The sequence below is a fragment of the Xiphophorus maculatus genome, chromosome 11, assembly GCF_002775205.1.
Source record: "Xiphophorus maculatus strain JP 163 A chromosome 11, X_maculatus-5.0-male, whole genome shotgun sequence".
Lineage (NCBI taxonomy): Eukaryota > Metazoa > Chordata > Actinopteri > Cyprinodontiformes > Poeciliidae > Xiphophorus > Xiphophorus maculatus.
Window position 1 is genome coordinate 9708773 of NC_036453.1, and position 18310 is coordinate 9727082.

The 18310-nt window shown below is 36.8% G+C and overlaps 1 protein-coding gene across 1 annotated transcript in view; it reads right to left on the bottom strand.

Annotated features, from left to right (window-relative positions):
• LOC102225091 (rho GTPase-activating protein 7-like) overlaps positions 1-17968 on the bottom strand; it is an 82954-nt gene extending 64986 nt beyond the window's left edge. The window contains exon 1 of the mRNA XM_023342885.1: positions 17694-17968. Coding sequence (XP_023198653.1) covers positions 17694-17823 — 130 coding nt within the window. The 5' untranslated portion in view covers positions 17824-17968. The remainder of the gene's footprint in view (positions 1-17693) is intronic.
• Positions 17969-18310: the final 342 nt, after the last annotated feature.

Sequence of the window (18310 nt, forward strand, 5' to 3'; positions counted from 1 at the left end):
CACCTGAATGTTTAATTCTCCACTCGGCCTGTGGGATGACGGCAAGGTGAGTGTTGGGACGGCTCGGGGTCGCCTGAGGCGGAAATCCACACCGCGGAACCGTGACTCACGGTGGAGGTTTGGCAGACGAGAGCACAGTAATTGGACGGCCAGGTTCGCCGTCCGTAACAGAAGCTGTTGCGTAACAGATGAGTCGTGGAGATGCAGCGATGCGGAGTGGAGATGTTCGCACCACAGCAGCTAATAGGCTGATCCTCATGCCCTAGAGCAGGGTGTCCACATTTTTTGTCAAATTAGAAGTACCAGAGAGCCTAAAAAATGTCATTTTATAATTTTGAATCAGTAAATTACATAGATTTTTTTACAGTAAACTTAGCATGCAATATTTTAATTGAGCATGTAAAGTTGTCACATTTTTTATAGGGAGGGGATGTGTAAATCATGGTACATCCTAAACTTAAGAATTTTGCATGTTTACCTTATAAAAATAGGAAATTACTTTAAGACACTACAAAAAATGTAGTGTATTACCAGCAAGTAACTATTCTTCGTTTCGGTTTGGAGGCCTGTCGGCCCCAAACACTTACAAATAAAAACTCAACACAGCTGAACGAAGGCCAAACTCGTCCGTTGGCCGTCCATCAGCCACTAATGGTTATGATGAAAATTTGGCTCAGACAGATCCCAGCCGGGCCGCATTCACAGTCATTTTCTCTTGAATCCCCTCCATCTATTACAGCACAAAGCTGCAGACGTTTTCAGACAATGATCACAGTGATGATTACAGCACATATTATTCAAGACGGCTGCTTCCCTTCACAATGGAGTAAGAATTCTCAAGAATGTCTGACAACTGGATATTTAAAGGCCGTTAATTTGTCCAGGAACTGAACTGTCAGTTTTATTCTTAACTGGAAGAAACCATCAGAGAATCAGTTAATAAAGATTTCTAAAAGAAGTTCTGATATCATAAAAGTCTTTAGTTTCTATTGGATTTATGTACATAATGATTATAATATGTATGTAAAATGGCTGCAATATAAAGAACGAAAAATTATCTATAAAAGTCCAACATTTAAATCATGTATTTGTGCAGTTGCATCATCCTATGATTTGCATTGAATATTGCAGTTTATGAGGACTTTGAAAATTAAACTGGAAATAAATGTCAGTCTTTGCAAGAAGTTCCAATATTTATTATTGCTTTATATTATTGTATTAAATTTTTAAAAGTAAATGAAAGGATTTAAGTCAGTTGAGATAAACACAATTTTTAACATGTTGTCAGTTGCTTTTTCTGCCCTCTGGTTTGATGCAATCTGTTCTTTGTTTTAAAGAAGCTACAATAGTTAAATCATAAAAGGGGGAATTTAGCAGCCTTCCAATATCATACTAAACGTGGGCTCAATGTATTTTCAGTAACCAGAAGTTTTTAAAAATAAGATGTTTTTTTCCAATTTTAAACTAATAATTATTTTATAAATTATTCCAACAATTACTTAATTGGATAATAAAATGTGTGGGAAACACTTTGGAAACCACTGCTTTACTGTATGCTTGAACATTTGTAAAGGATGCATCTGCTTAAGCAGATCTCAGTGGTTCTTGTGTTTTATGTTATTCCATCTCCATAAGATAAAAGCAAATAAGGAATTCATACTTGAACTGTTAAAGCCAAAAGTTGTGACTTATTCCTGTAGGAGCTTACCGTTTTGCAGTTTTTTCAGATGCATTTAGCTGATTTATTGACAGAACTGATGTAGCTGAGATGTAAATGGGCAGATGTATGGAGTTACAAAGGCTTCCAGCTCTGAACCAGGTACCAAAAACGCAAAGTAGCAAAAACAAAAAGCTGCAATCTGGAAACACAGGGATACATACTGTATGTTTCCTGTGCAAAGCTGCAAGTCAATTTCTTCACATTACAAAATTGCATGAGGTTGTTTCTGGGCAAATTTGACTCAGAAACATAACATCGTCACTTCTGCATATTCCTGTCAGTCCCACTCATTTTAAGAAATGTTTAAAAGAGCAGAAGTTCCCCAAATTTATCTTCTTCACATAGCTCCACACTTCCACTGAATTTTAAGCTCCCAAGGGCAAACAAGTGAGGTAATGAAGCGCGACAACGATGGCTCAGCTTCCCTCGACTCCCAACATCCCCGGAGCCTCACATTTAGCCAACTAACTGCAAATGGAAAGTGGGCTAACTGCAAATTGAATGTCGCCTGGCAGAGGCGGCCGATGTGAGAGACCGAAGCAGGTACTTCCAAGAAAGAGGAAAAAAAGAAAGAAAAAGATGACGGGACAATGTGTTTTTCTGAAGTCCAGGATGTCTTTGGAGGTTTATGTGTCTGACATATTCAGATTTTCACTAATGACGATCAGAAGAGGTTTGGATTCTCCCTACCAAGCACAAAAATGATCCAAAACTCACCTATAAAAACATGTTAGCTCACTGGCAGACAATAAAACAAAAAGCTAAAGTATCTTTTGCTGGGAAGTTTCAAACTATTTGGAATTCAAGGAATGTTTGTGGCTACAGAATACCTAAATCAGCAGAAAAAGTAATAAAAACAAAGAGTTGTGTACCCATATTACAACTTTTTAAATGAACTTTCCATTCATCTAGTGAATGTATTTACACCAAACCCTACAACAGTTACCACAACCAGTATAATCCCAACCTCAAAAGTGGAAATTTATGGAATACTTCATGAACTTGTTAGTTAATCTGTCTTGTTTATTTTTTATCTGTCAATGCCATTTCTCTTTTATATTTTTACAAATATTCGAAAAAAACTAAATGATGAAAAATGGTTTTAAAATGGAAACACTGCTTAAAGGTAAAAAGGAAAAACAATTTAATATAACTTGAGATTTAAAGGATACATTATTAACTATGCCTGCTAACAGAATAAAATCATGACTTATCAATTTAAATAGAACATTTAATAGACCATTAACTGGACAAATTGTTGTTATGATTTCTGTAATTTATTCATGAAATAGAATACTTACACAAGCATTTCTTCTTAATTTTGTTGACAGATTTAGAACTTTTTACTATAAAAGTGATATGCACTGTTGGACTTCAAGCCCAGAAAAAAGCAAGCAAACAAACCAACAAAAAAAACCTGTGACCTTTCATTTTTGTTATCAATTACATAAAAAAATTGATTTATGAATATAAAAAGAAATGAATAATAATAATAATAAAAACCAAATGGTTCCTTCCTTAACTTTAAATATTGCTACACTAATGTGCAATGCAGCAACATTGAGGACAAGTCAAATATTGTGAAGGCAGACAATCAGCATCTTAAGGCTTTTCTTATAAATGCCCTTTTGTTTCTGTCAACAACCTCCCAACAAGCAGAATGAAAAACACAGGGACTGAATCTCTGGTTTATCAACAACCAGCACATTTAAACCTCGTGAAGGTATAAAAGAAAAGCAAAAAGCATCGGAGATACACAGAGGAAGCAGCAGGAGACGAGTAATCCTCAGCCTACAGTGTGACAGCACTCTGAAAGAGACCGCTGATCTGGATTAATTCTGGATTCGCAGTGTCAAGTTTACAGCTGCGCAGATAAACACCATCCCCACCTTTTCTCTGCCGGTTTTGATGTGCCATAATCCTGCTATCCTCTCAGGAGACATCCCATAAAACCCACTTCGTGGTTTCATTTTGCCAGCCTAAGGAAAAATGACTTTACTGCTGACTGATAAGACACTGAAATTTCTACAGCAATTAAAAAAAAAAACGGGATGATAAAAGTAGATTAGGAAGCGATCCAACTCACAAGCCCAGGACAGATAATTAAAGGACATCTTTTATATTTTTTCCACACTGTAAGACCAAATGAAACCTAAGCTCACATAACACCTAAAATACACAGTGGAGCCAAAAACTATTCATAATTAAAACTATGCAAAATTAGGTTTAAATCATTTTACCAACATGTAACTTTTTTTAATCAGAGTTTGAGCAGCCCAGCCAGGGCACAAACCATCATGGTCTAACTAGTGACTTAAAATTAGTTTATGACAAAACTCAATGGTTTAACTTGTTCACTTAGGAAAAACATTTAAATAAGTTTAATATAATTTCCTTGTGTCATTTTAGTTTACCTAGCTAGCTAGGGGCGCTGAAGTTAAGGGAGACTCGATGTGCTGTTGTGAGGACTGTTGACGACCAAAGCTAGCTGTGTCATATTCGGAAATTGCGCTAAATTGTAATTGTGAACGGGGCGCTGTGGTGGCAAAGGGGTTAAGCACAACCCACATATGGAGGCCTCAGTCCCTGACACAGCTGTCGCAGGTTCGATTCCCGGCCTGCTTCTCTCATTACCCACTTTCCTGTCAATTCACATGTGAACATGAAAAACATGTATTCTATATAAAAACATTTATTAATGATGGTGAATGTTCAGCATAGTTTGTTGAAACATTTTTTTTTATTTCTTTGCCTTGGAATATATTCTGACAGTATGCAAATGCCACTTTTTTTTTTTTTTTTTGCCCATATCAGAGTTTTTTGCACAATGGCCTAATTCCGATTTTTTCTCCCCCCCCAAAAAACTCGATTTGATTAACTTCCATATGTGGAACTAATCGTTTTCAAAGTGTCTGCAGTCTGAGCGATCATGTCACATCTGACTTTTATGTCATTGACATGAGACATGCGTCATAATTCTGCACCAGAATCTCAGTAAATCTCGATGTAAACAATAGATTGTTCATTACAGATAGCTTTCCAAAATTTTGTGCAAAGAACAGATGTCTGCAAAGTAAAAATAAAGGTTGTTGGTTTTAAATTGAATAATGGTGCCACAAAGAGATAAACGAATGGTATTCGCAACAAAAAACGTGTACGTAATTAAACAATGACCATGTGGCAGGAATAATAATAAAGAAAAAGAAAAGCTGCTGTGTGCTCTCTTCAAATCACAATGACAGATGAAGAGGTAATATAGAAAAGTAAAGTTTCTCCTAGCAGCCTACAGGAGCTTCTTTGTGATGCAATTCAGCTGAAGTTATGAGACGCTTGGGACCACAGCCGAGGGCTTTCACTCAGACTCTGAGCTGTTTTTATTTCTGTTTGAAAGAACCTGTCTCCAGATCTGTCCTTCAGGTGAATAAGAATCTCAGAATCCCAACAGACGTACCACTTGTGGCCAACAAACTCAACTCATTCTGTAGACTGAGGAAACTGAGCAGGAAAACCACAGGAAATAAGTATTTCTTTAGAGTCTAATTGGTGTTAAAACTGCAGGATTAAAATGGAGTAACAGCATAGCAGTAGTATTCTACAGTATTAACAGTAGGGTGTTGGAAAAGGGACATACTATATATGAATAAAACTGTCAATTTATAAGAATTTCAAATACTTATCTGATAATAAAACCAACCAAATAAGGTAAATTAAGGTCAAATAAGGTACGTTTAATAACTGTTGAACCCCAACGCTGTAAAACTGCCAGCAACTTAATTTTTTTTCGGGATCAATAAAGCATTTTTTAATTTGAACTTCAATTGAACTTTGGCAGTAAGCTTCAGTGGGCGACTACAGCTTGAAATTTACTGGCTGTCAGATTTAGTAGCTGTAACAGACTGAGTAACACTGAACTTAAGTAGCTGTTAGCTTGACACATATTAGCATGTACCTATGAATCTGATTAAATAGATATATGCTTCAATAACCGCTAACTTGACTCTTGAGAAGTGTTTACACTAAGATTTATAAGCTGCTATATACATATGCTATTAAACTGGCTTTGAATAACTTAAACAGTACAACAATAAATTTGGCTTAGAACAGTTGCCAACAGCAAATTTGACTTTGAGTGTTTGACTTGAGTAGTTAGTTAAAGTAATAATAATAGCTAGTGGAAATGTACATAAGATCATTTTATTAGTCTCCTGTAGGAGAAATGTATCTTGGAAGCAGGGGCAGAACTTCAATACAACAGGCTCAAACGATCATGTACAGCTCAGCCCCTCCTGTTATCCATGCAGCTGTAGAGCTGAGCGCTCCAAGGACATCATGCCTTGATAACAACATCTTATCGGACTTCTGCTGGGAGGCTGAGCAACGTAGTTTCATGGCCCTTTGATGTCACCGCCTTCACTCATGTCTTTGTTTTGTCTCTATGTTGCTATGTGCCCTAATGTGTCCTTTCATCTAATTATGTCATTCTCCTTTTATTATTTAGAAACTGTATAGCATTCACTTTTAACCCAGAAAATGAATTAGATTAGTCACTCTTTACTGTAGAGTACTCACTATTTAGACCAATATTAGATTAATTTATAGATTATTATGCAGAGTGACTCCTATTATTGCAACCTAGAAAAATAATTAGAACAAACTTAGAATACAGGAAAAAAACATCTTCCAGAACAGGAACATTTGGTTTTTATTATTACTTAGAAACAGTGGAGTACTCATTACTTTAACAAATTTAGAGCACACGTAGAAAATCCAGAGAATACGTACTTACTTACACTTATTTAGCAACAGAGAACAGGGATTAGAACTTGGAACCCAGAAAAAACTACCTTAGCAACTACTTTTTAGACTCCTATTCTTCCAAACCAGAAAAGTAATTAGACCAGAGGATACATACTTATACTTATCTACCAACTCTACTACTATCTACTTATCTTTTTCTTCTTTTGCTCTTTCCTTTGGTTTGTTATTTTGTTTGTATTTTATTTTAATTCATGTAAAGCACTTTGTATTGCTGAAAATGTGCTATATAAATAAAATTACCTTTACCTTTACACTTAATTTGGTACATGATATTAAAATTACTTCAATAGTTTCTACTACGTAGTAACTCTGAGCAGGTTGACTAAATATCAACCTGTTACAGTTGAGAGTTTGAGCGTTTTCTCTCAGACTCTAAACATCTTTAAGCAATTTCTGTGCTTAAACTTTGATAAAACTTAAAAAACATAAAGAAAATAACCTTGCACATAACTTTGTAAGTCACAAGAGAAGCAAATGACACTGGAAACCCCTCAACACATCTGACAAATAACTGCTTACAGAGCTAGTGACCCTCCAGCTGAGAAATGAAGCTGGGAGCCGCTTTTGTTTTGAAGTTGCCACGCTGAGTCGCAGCGGCTTTATAAACACAGACTGAACCACAAACGTTCATCTTTGCCTGACGGGTCTATTCCTTTTAAGGTCACGGCGCTTCCAGCTGTTTAAAGAAGGAGTCTGAGGTTCCGAAAAACTAAAACTACCTTTTCACTAACAGTGATGTCGCAAGAAAATAGAGATGGTCTGCTTGGCATTGACATACACATTCAAAACGCGCCAGAGATCACTTCAACCAAACAGAGACAAAGGTTTATAGGCAGACCAGAGTTTGCTTTTGTGGGTTTGCTTGCACATTCACACCGCCATAAATGAACTAGAGTTTGATTTTTAGAAAAAGTCATGCTTTGATTTAATATTTAAAAATTCAGAGTCAAATTCATTCCCTCCAAGATTAGCTTTGTTAAATTGCTTTCAAACATATTTTAATTCGGCTGTAAACCTTGTTTTGTGTTTAACTTCTTTCCGCTTTGCCATTCTTCAAGTTTGTTGTGTTTCTTGTCTGTGTTAATTTGGTTTATGAAGCATCATGGCTTTAGCATTGCAGTGGAAAAAATGGAAATTCAGAGATAATTTAGTTTGCATCTTTGTTACACTTCTCCAGAGCATGACCTCTCTGAAAGTGTAAGATATTAAACAGACCATTTTTAAAAAGCTGTTTGATGGAGAAAATGTATTTTCCATGACTGGCGCTTCCTCCCTCAGCGGCAAAGTAAACATGCAAACAGAAGAGAAAATGAGGTCTGTTCAGGGGGCAGCCGCATGCAAGGGGACCTGCTTCCGTCTGCCTCAACAACACAATGCTGCCGTGCCGAATTATCACAGCCAATTTACTGCCTGCACCGTTATCATGCGTCCTACATGACTTTTAAAGAAGTGAGATACAACAGACTTTTTCCCCCTAAGCAGTGAAATGGAAAGTTATTCAGACACTGATGCAGAAATGATGACTCCATTAAGGGAGTTTTCATAGAGATGAAAATGAACTGAACCTCACATTCATGTAGGTTCTGATGCTGAAGGAGGCAAACTCAGCATACAGCAACAAAAAGCAAAGATCCAGACTTTCTGCAGGCATGGAAACGACGACACAAGCATGGATTTGGTTAAAACTCTGGCTTCAGCAGGAAGAACAGCGATACATCCAGAAGGGATTCATTAAAGCCAAACATCAGTATCTGCTGAGCACAATAGGATTTACTTTCACTGATGGAATAATTTTATTCACTTCCCTGCAGCTGAAGGTTTGAACATTTGGTCTCTGCCTCAAGATCAAGTATCCCTGCAATAAAACTAGTGGCATATTGATCGATCGGCCACCGATCATAATCGGACCATTTTCATGAAAAAGCGTATGATCAGTAATTCACTGGCTCTTGTTGCCGATCACAAAAAAACAATCACCTGCATCTTACACTTCGCAACCTGCAGAAGCCAGTGTGCACCGTATCTACCCCTTTACTGCACACTGCAGGTGGTCGCGGCAGTAAAGCAATGTCATGTGGAACTTGAACTGAGAGCGAATGGGGAAGTTTGCGTATTGCGATGAAAGAATACCTCAGGGATGAAGCACGTCAAAATGCTTCAACACAACAAATTTAATGACATTTAAAAAACAAGCATTTGACATACTATTGGTCTACTGAAGCTTACCGCAGGAAAAAAAAAAACATCCAGAGTGGTCAGACAGCAGGTAAAGCAGCACACAACTACCAACACTCATCTGGATGAGCATGATGGTCAGAAAGCAAATAACCCAAAAAATAATTCAAGTCATGGAAGTCATGCTATAACTCACTGGGTTCTGCTTTTGCTGTTGGACCGCCGCTACGCGCTACTGAGACCCAAATATTTTGCAGACGTAGCAGAATGAGAGCTCCAGCAGACTGGATCCTCTCACACTGAACGTCTGCTTAAAGCTGGAGCAGGCAACTTAAAAAAAAAAGTTTTAACATGTATATTAAAACTTTCACTATCCTAACATGAGATAGATATTGTGTGAAGAAAAAAGAAAAATAAGCTCCTCTGCCTCCTCCCAGTGATTTGCAGAATTAAACCACTCAGTGAGAAACAACCAATAAGAACCAGGACATAACAGCCAGCCATGCTCACATGCAGTTTTGATTTGGTAACATAGGATTGTTTATTTATGCAACCTGCATTTGGCTTTGAAGGAATGTTGTTTTTTTTTTGCTTGATATAGGCAGAGTTGTGAGATTTATTTGACTATGTATAATTTTAGGCTGTTGAATATTGACAGTTAAATATTGTATAACTAAGAATACGTTAAAAATTTGACTTAAAGTCATGATGACTTGTTTCAAAGTGAATTACAAGTTTTAAAGTTATAATTACAAGATTTAAAGTCATAATTGTGAATCTTAAAAGTTGTAATTACAAGAATATAAGTTGAGATTTCTAAAGTCTGAGAGACAACACAAAAAGATCAAATTTGAATATTTTACAGCATTTGTGTTCTCAGATGTAGATTACACTAGACAGTTGACGTCGGTGCTTCTGTTAATGAAACATTTCCATTAAGATTGGCAGATTTTATCAGTGTATCTGAATGAGAATGCTGTGAATAAACAAAGAGATGCTGCTGTGTAATTTAAATAAACAAGAAAATATGAATTGCAGAGGAGTTAAAACTGGGAGATAACTGAAACAAAATGCTGGTAATATTCAACCAGTGAGAAAAGTTTTGAACTCTGCCACCAAAACTCCAATGTTGTTCAGGGTCACAGAGCTGAGATTAAACAAAACTAGAGAAGCAGATGGGAGAAAAAGACATCATGCAACATCAATTGACCATCACTGTAGGACAGTAGGAGTTCAACACAGTAATCTCTCAGAGGCAGCAGTGACATGGATCACACTGCCAGACATCCAAGAGAGTGTATGAAGAGCATCAGTTTCTGACCTGATAAGACCCAAAGACCCAAGGTTGGACTGTCCTGATCATGAAGTACAAAGGCTGTGTAATATTAAGAAAACAGATGAGACCTTATGAAACCAGTTGTATATTTGTCCCAAATTCCACTTTGTCTGTTCTAACAATATTTATTAAAATATTGCAAATTCTTCAAAATTTAAAGAAATCAGAAAGTTTACTTTGTAAAAGTGCTAAGAATAATCTTTGTGTTCGAGTTTGCTTTGTTCACAAATACATCTCTACAAATCGTAACCAATAGCTGCTTTTAAACTCAGCCAGTTAAACTCCACTGCCTGGCCCCTCGGCAGACATCACAAAATCTGCAATGAAACACTGTTAGTGGGTTTGATGTGCCTAGCAGGAAGAGAGGCCGCAAATCAGATTCTACTTAAATCTGTAGAATGCCACTTTTAGAAACAATATGTTTTTGTTTTTACATATTTGTTAAAATAGTCACTATGTTATGACTCCTCCAGGCTCTGATTGGTTGTTTTTGACGGGGAGTGGTGCATTTCTTCAGACTGCAATAGCAGCACAGGGGGGAGGAGAAGGAGATTAAACTTTTGGCCTTGTGTTATACTCTCATGACACTGTGACAGTTTAGCAAATATGTAAATTTTTTTACATATTTTAATTTAATAATTTAAACAAAACAAATGAATACTACTCATCTTTACGACGACAGATTTTAACTACACATCTATAACCTCGTATCTAACAAATAACATTCCGAATCTATACTTTCACGTTTCAATCCAAGAAGCATGGACGGAACCATTTGACCAGGTTAGTGAACTGCTGACTGAGTCACAGTGAAACACAATGAAAGGCACCTCCAGCACACTGGATCGGCTTTGAATAGAAAGCGGAGTGAAAGGAGTAAAAATATATACTTTCTGCTGAAGCCAGAGTCCCATATTCCACACACTTTATTGAATTGCTTTTATTATGTTGGAGGAAATGTGTTTTAGCTGCTTCTAAAGAGAACAGAGGATGAGGCCACCACAGATTCACAAAAAGACACAAAATGACTGCTTTTCTCAACTCCTCAAAGGAGATTTTCATAAAAAAACAAGGTGGCAGAAAACCAGGACAGCAGTGGAAAACTTTTACTGTTATCTTGTAGCAAAATCTAATAGTTAAGGAAATTAAATCTCAGATTTCCAGAGTAAACGACTTTTGTTACTGAAGTGCTGACAACATCCTTTGGCTGTTTATTTTCCTCTGGAAACAGTCTGCCCAGTGGCTACCATTGAATATTTATTGATAATGTCATATGACAAGAATCCATATGCTTTTAGAGCAAAAGCTCAGAAATGTTTTTCTTAGTCCGAAAAGGGAGATTAAAAATGATGTACTTGAAACACAATTCAAGGTGAAAACTGATTTATTGATGTTTCATACGTTAAAGATTTTTTGTTGTTTCTTTGTAGGATTTTTATGATGAGGATGCTGATATGTTGACTTAAAGTGACAGTCACGTAAATTTGAGTTTGGGATCTTTGAAGATCCCCCAACTTACTAAGTTTAAAAGCTGAGTTTTGAAAAACATTCCAGTGCAGGGATGTCCAAACTTTTTGCTTGGACATTCCAAAACTGCCACTAGAAGGCCAAAAAGTGTAATTTTTAATAACTTTTACTGATGTTTTTCTATTTTTTTTTTAACAAATGGATAATGTAATAATTTAAACAAATGAAGTAGTCACATTTTTTGTTGAAAAGAGATGTTACTCTTAAGAGTTTTGTAGGTTTGCCTTATCAAAAGATATATTTGTCAGGTGTTTTTTGAAAAAATAACAAAAATATAGTCAGTTCAGAGCAATAAAAGCAGGATTTAGGTCATTCTGTGTTTGGAACAATTGCTATAGTGTCAAAAACCAAGCTTGGACCAACTGTCAAAGCTTATATAGTAGATATGAATCAGTTGTATAGTTTTTTTTATTTTCAATATAGCAGCATAATAGTTGAAAAATACTCAATATGTAAGAAGGTTTAAGGGTGGATTTCCACTTGATTGTTCAACTTTCATACCCAAAGACATTAAAAAACAGTTTTTCTAGGTAAAGTGTTTTCCTTTCCATCTTAAGTAATTCTGTAAAGAAACAAGCAGCCTTGATAAAAGAAATCATTACGATCACGATGTGATCAATGGTGATATGAACAGCCACTCAAAACGGTTTAACTGACTTGCAGGAGCATCAGAGCCATATTTCCTCTGTTTCTCATTCAGAACAGAAAAAAATGACTTTTTATTCTCAACTTCTGCTACCTGCAGACAGGATGTTTCTAAACCAAACTTGTGGTGCACAAGATATCTGGGTCCAAAACCTTAAAATATTCATGATCTAAGAAAGAAATGTGCAGATTTAGAAAAAAGAATTACATTTTAAATATTCTCTCTCTCAATGTTTGGGTGCAGAAACCTGGAATCAGAATCTATTTTTAAAGTAGCAGGATTTATTTATTTCCATTTCACATCTGCTGATTTTTGTCTCCCCATTTTAAATCACAGTGCAGCCTGGATGTGAAAAGAAAAACTCACGCATACAGAAATCCCCTGAGTATGACGCATGAATGTTGTGAGAGGAATGACGAACAGAGAGCAGAGCAGCAAACAACAGACACAGCAAGCTGGGATAGAAGGCGAAAAGAAAACGCTAAAGTGAGAGGATAGGAAAGGAGAGAAAAAAGACAGTAAAGAGGAAAGGAGGGACAGCATGTGGTCGAAGCAATCAGGATGAGCTAATACTGTTGATGAAATCCAGACAACGATGAAGACAGACCTCCAACCAAGGAGCAGGAGCCAAGGGGAAAAATTATGAAATGTAGAATAAAAGCAGCAAATGCACATTTTTATCCTCTACTTGTTGCATACTGTCAGTATTCTTTTGAAAAAATAAAATCAATAAGATTTTGTATTCAAGTCAAACCTTTACAGTCCACAGGATGTGTTCTGAATTGCTATAATCAAGAAAGAAAATTCACCAATAACTAATTTTCACCAACTAACATACATAATAAAACTGAAATGATGGAGACCCTTGATCACAGTACAGTGGGGAGTGACATCACATTGTGTTGGTGATGTCAGACACTGGCTCCAATATCAGGCTGCAGCAACACCAACGTCATGTTCTGAGCAGCTAAGCAGCTGCAGGTTTCACCAGCTCAAATTCAATTCTTCTAAAGAACATTATGAATGAAATGTAACACCTGAATAGCAACAAATGTACAAAAAAAAATCATACATACACACATGCGCGCGCACGCCCCCCCACGCACGCACACACACACACACACAGACAGAATCTGCAGCAAGATCTGAAAACAGCTGTTCACAAACAATCTCCTTTCAATCTGACTGAGATGTTTTCCAAAGAAGAATGGGCAGAAATTTCAGTCACTAGTTGTATAAAGCTAGTAGAGACAAACACCAAAACACTTGCAGCTAGAATTACAGCAAAAGGTGGTTTCACAAACTATTGACTCTGGGGGAGCTGAATACTTTTGCACACCACACTTTTCAGTTTTTTTGTCATGTATAATTTTCTGTCTACTTCACAACTGCATAACCCTTTGTGTTAGTCTTTTATATTAAATTTCAATGAAATACATTTACGTTTGTGGTTGTAATGTGACAAAATATAAAAACTTTGGTAAGCTTTTATAGATGGGATGTTTGTTAAAAGTGGTTTATTAAATACATTTTGTTTAGTCAACAAAACAAAAAAAATGTTCAGTAGCACACTACTGCACAAATAAGAATAATCTCACTGACGTAGCACAGGTATTCAAAAAAAGGTAAAAATGTAACCTGAGGAAGAAATGATCTTTATTGTTCTGGCATGTCCTACCTCAACATCCTCCACAGCAGAGTATTTGACTCCTATTTGTCCGTCTCAAGACAAACAAAGTGTGACACCAAGAAGTTCAGCTGTGGGTCAGTGAGGGAGACATCTTGAAAAGTCTGAACCCCTGGGAGGGTAAAGGCTCCTTGTTTTCTTCCACCAGGTTTGGACACTGTGGTTCATTCCCTCAAGCTGCAGAGAACACAAACTAAACCCTTCACTTCATCCTGATTATTCCTCTATACAGCAGATTCATTTACACTCCACTTTACTTTCAGAAATTCTATGTTTTTTCTGGATAAAAGTAAGGGTGTTTTCACATCAGGTAGTCTGATAGACTTTTGTCTTTGGTAAAAGACCATGAGGCTTTTCTCCCGCTAGTGCTAGCCTTGCATGTTTATTTTGGTTGTATTTACCCAGAATGCCCTGCACGACAGTTTGCTTCCTGCTTTTAGAGCGGTCTCTAACAAAGCGCTATACAAATATACAAACCGTTTACCACTTCGGTCTGCATCAGTTTATTTGCACATTCACACCTTCCCAAGCAAACCAGATTTTCCAGGCAAAGGAAGTACAGCTCAGTTAGAGCTGTTATGTAACTTTCTATACTTATCCCAGTTTATCTGCTGATTGGTTCTTAACATTTGGTTAAAAGTTTAAGGAGAAAACTTTACAAAGAAATCAGCATCAGTAAGTCCAGAATGAAAATCTCCTTGTGGATATTTCCAGGCTGCTCAGCCTGTAAAGAAATCTTCCTGTCTGGGTTTAATTTCAGCTTTGCACCTGGCAACCAGTTTCTGCAAACTTTCGCTCTGTTCTGATGGTGATCTTTCTCTCAGGCATGAGGAAAAAAAAGTTTACAGAGTCCGTCTGGCACATGACGTGTTTGGAAGAATGCTGCATGCATGATTCAAATAGAGGGCCATATTTGGATTGTTAGTTATGAAATCATTTTAAAGTAGAAATTATTAGTAGGGGCAGATGAAGAGGAGCAACTTTAGATGTTTTTGTGGCACAGAAACACTGACGGTTGAGGAAAAATGGCCTAAATACATTCAGGCCTCATCAAGACTGTTTATTTGTTTCAGCATGAATTTGAATTTGCAGATTTGGTTGCTGTCTGTAACAATATCCGGGGTCGCATTAACCAAATATTTTCCACCTTTGAAAGTCCAGACCTCTACCAGACTAATCTGTACACTCAAAGAAAATTCAAAAATAACTTTGCAGATGATACACAGCTCTACATTACAATGTCACCAGGTGAGTTTGAAGCCATCCACAAATCAATACGTGGGGGTGCCATAACTTTCTATAGCTGAACAGAAACAAACTGACATCATTACTTTTGGGGTCAGCAAACAGCTTCAGTTATTACAGCTAGAAATTAGCGATCAGGCCCAAAATCTGGATGTAGTGATGAACTCAAACATGAACCTTCAGAGACAGATACAATGCCGGTCCTCTATTACCTGAAGAACATTTCTAGGATTAAAGGGCTAATGTCTCAGCAAGATCTACACAAAAGCATTCATGTGTTTATCTTTAGTCTCATCGATTACTGCAACAGTGTCCTCACAGGTCGGTCTAAAAAATAAATTCTCCACCTGCAACCAATCCAGAATGTTGCTGCTCAAGTGTCACTAAAATCAGAAAGACGGAGCACATCAACCCGCCAGCTGAGAGAATAGACTTTAAAATACTGTTTATAAATCATGAATGGTTTAGCACCACAACACATTAAAGATCTGCTTTTGTTGTATCAACCTTCCAGAACCTCTCTGGTCTTCTGGTTCTGGTCTACTCTTCATCCCTAGAAACAGAACCAAAAAATGGAGAAGGAGCATTCAACTTCTATGCACCACAAATCTGGAACAAACGTCCAGAAAACTGCAAAACTGCAATGAAACTTAAAATTTTAACTTACTCTGAACTTACATGTTTAGAGTTACCTTTGATTACTAATAACTCGAACATTGATCAACATATTTAATGTGGATTTGTTTGATGATGACATTTGACAAAATGTTATGTTTTTTGCCGTTTCATAATTGGTTACTATATTGTATTTTTATGATATAAAGCACTTTGTTGCTGAAATGTGCTCTACAAATAAACTTGACTTCTTTGTCCAGGTTAACCATCGGCCCTGATGTGGCGCACCAGAGAAGACATAAGGCCTTCCTTTCATCTTCCAAGTCAGTTAGGCAAGTTAACCTTTCAATCTCCTAACAGATTTGTGCATTTTTCAGAAAAAACAAACAATAAAGCCAGCCTCAGAAAGGCTCCCTGCAGTTTCCTCACCATAAATTCAAAAAAACAGAAAGTGTTTCCCTCAGAGCTCCATTAAAGCTCCCTGTCCAGGAGTAACTAGAGCTCATGAGACGACCTGAGCTCCCAGATGAAAGCAGCATCTCCGGCGTTCATGGTGTGAAAAACATGCTGGGACTCCATGAAGTGAAGGCCTGCAGACTACCATTCTTCAGGTTACCCTCAGAAACCACATTAGGAGAAAACATTGTGATTCAGTGAGACGCAAAACCAAAATCTGTCACAAATACAGCTCAGAGGTTTGTGGTTCTTCTGAAGAAGCTTCACCACAGTTTGATGGACAGCAGGAAGCAGCAGCTGACTATAATCATGAAAAACTCTGTAAAAACTCTTTTGTAACAGTCTTTGAACAAGGATTCAAAGATATTTTACTAATTCAATGAATAAAATAACAACTAAATACCTACATTTAAACCTGCAAGTCAGAAACCTGTTAACTGGAGTACACAGACTCAGAAAAAGGCAATTTTCTGAAAAAACAATACATTCAGAGAAGTAACTTAGCTGTCAAACAAATATACATTTTGCATTCAACATAAAAAACACAGTCTGTAAATATATTCTACCCAGAACTCCTCAAAAACAACTTAAGCTTCACTAACTGTAAAAAAAAATATATATATACAGTGTATACTGTATATATATATATATATATATATATATATATATATATATATAAAGTTGCTTTTTCTATCCAATTAATTGGATAATAGAAAAAAATAAACAGATGAGCCACACACTGTATCAAGTTGAGCAGAAAGCTCTGAGCTTTTCACATATTGATGTTCTGTGAATTCCTAAGCTGCTAATTCATTGTTTGCTACAAATGATCAAGCATTCACTAAATGAATGCTGTGCTACTGCATTGTAGGTAATTAAACATCACATTTTTTTGTAAAAAAAGGAATTTAATTAGTTGTTTATTTTCATCTTTTAAAGTATCTCTAATGATGTATAAAACGGTTTTAAAAGTATTTGCAGAATGAGCCAAATTTTTCATCCGATCAATCAATAATCGATCAATCAATAGAATAATCAAATATTAAGGGGTAGAATAATCAATTACTTAAATAACACGTAGTTGCAGCTCTGTTATTTGAATTGCATAAAAAGCATCAGTGGTTCAATGAAAATTTGCAGAATATGGAAGTTTTTTATCCGATTAATCCATTAATCATTCAATACCGACACAGAATGACACAGGTGCTTTAACATGAAAGAAACTTGGTGAAAGTTGTTCAAGTCTTTGTATAAACTGAGATTTCGCAACTACAGCAGCAACCCAACATACATATTTTGGTTAATAGGTCGTAGAAAAAATATTTTTCCTGAACAACTATTAACATCAAGAGTTTCTCAAAAGTTTCTGGAAACACATGAGACATAAAGTAGACATTCTCAGTGGGTATCCTCTTCCTTCATTGCAAAAAAACAAAAAACAAAAACCCAACAAACTTTCCAGACTCACCCCACAGCCGCCTCTCCCTCACACTCCTCCAGAAACCATCCCAAGCCTTGTTGGTGGAGTCCTTCACATGCTCGCTGAGGGATCTCCTCAGTCGGGTTTTCACAACCGAGGTCTGAGCCATATTCCACATGTTGAAGCATCACATGACAACCGCAGAGAAAAACTTGCAACAGTTTCTAATCCATAAGGGAAGCGTTGGGCAGAGGGCTGTGCTGGACTTCAGCGCTGGACTTTAGCGCTAAAGCAAAGCGGAGGAGGAAGACGAGCAGGCAGAGGGGCTGACACTTGATGCAAAAAGCCTGCATGCAATTTGTGAAAGAGCACTTTTCCTTCCCTCCCTCCCTTCCTCCTTACAGCTGCCGACTCGGGCGGTTGAGTGTGAGTGTTTGTCTGATTTTATGAGGACCAGTTTGGGTTTTTTCTCCTGAAGACGTAATGAAAATTAATCTCTATACACTGTTTTAACACACGAACATCAGCACACAAATTAAAAGTACATCCAGTGCCAACTTTAGGTGAACTTAACTGAATCTTACAGACATTTCGGATATCAGTCTTTTACACTGATCTGTCTCAATTATCAGACAGGAAAGTGTGTTATGTGTGAGGGGGAAGAC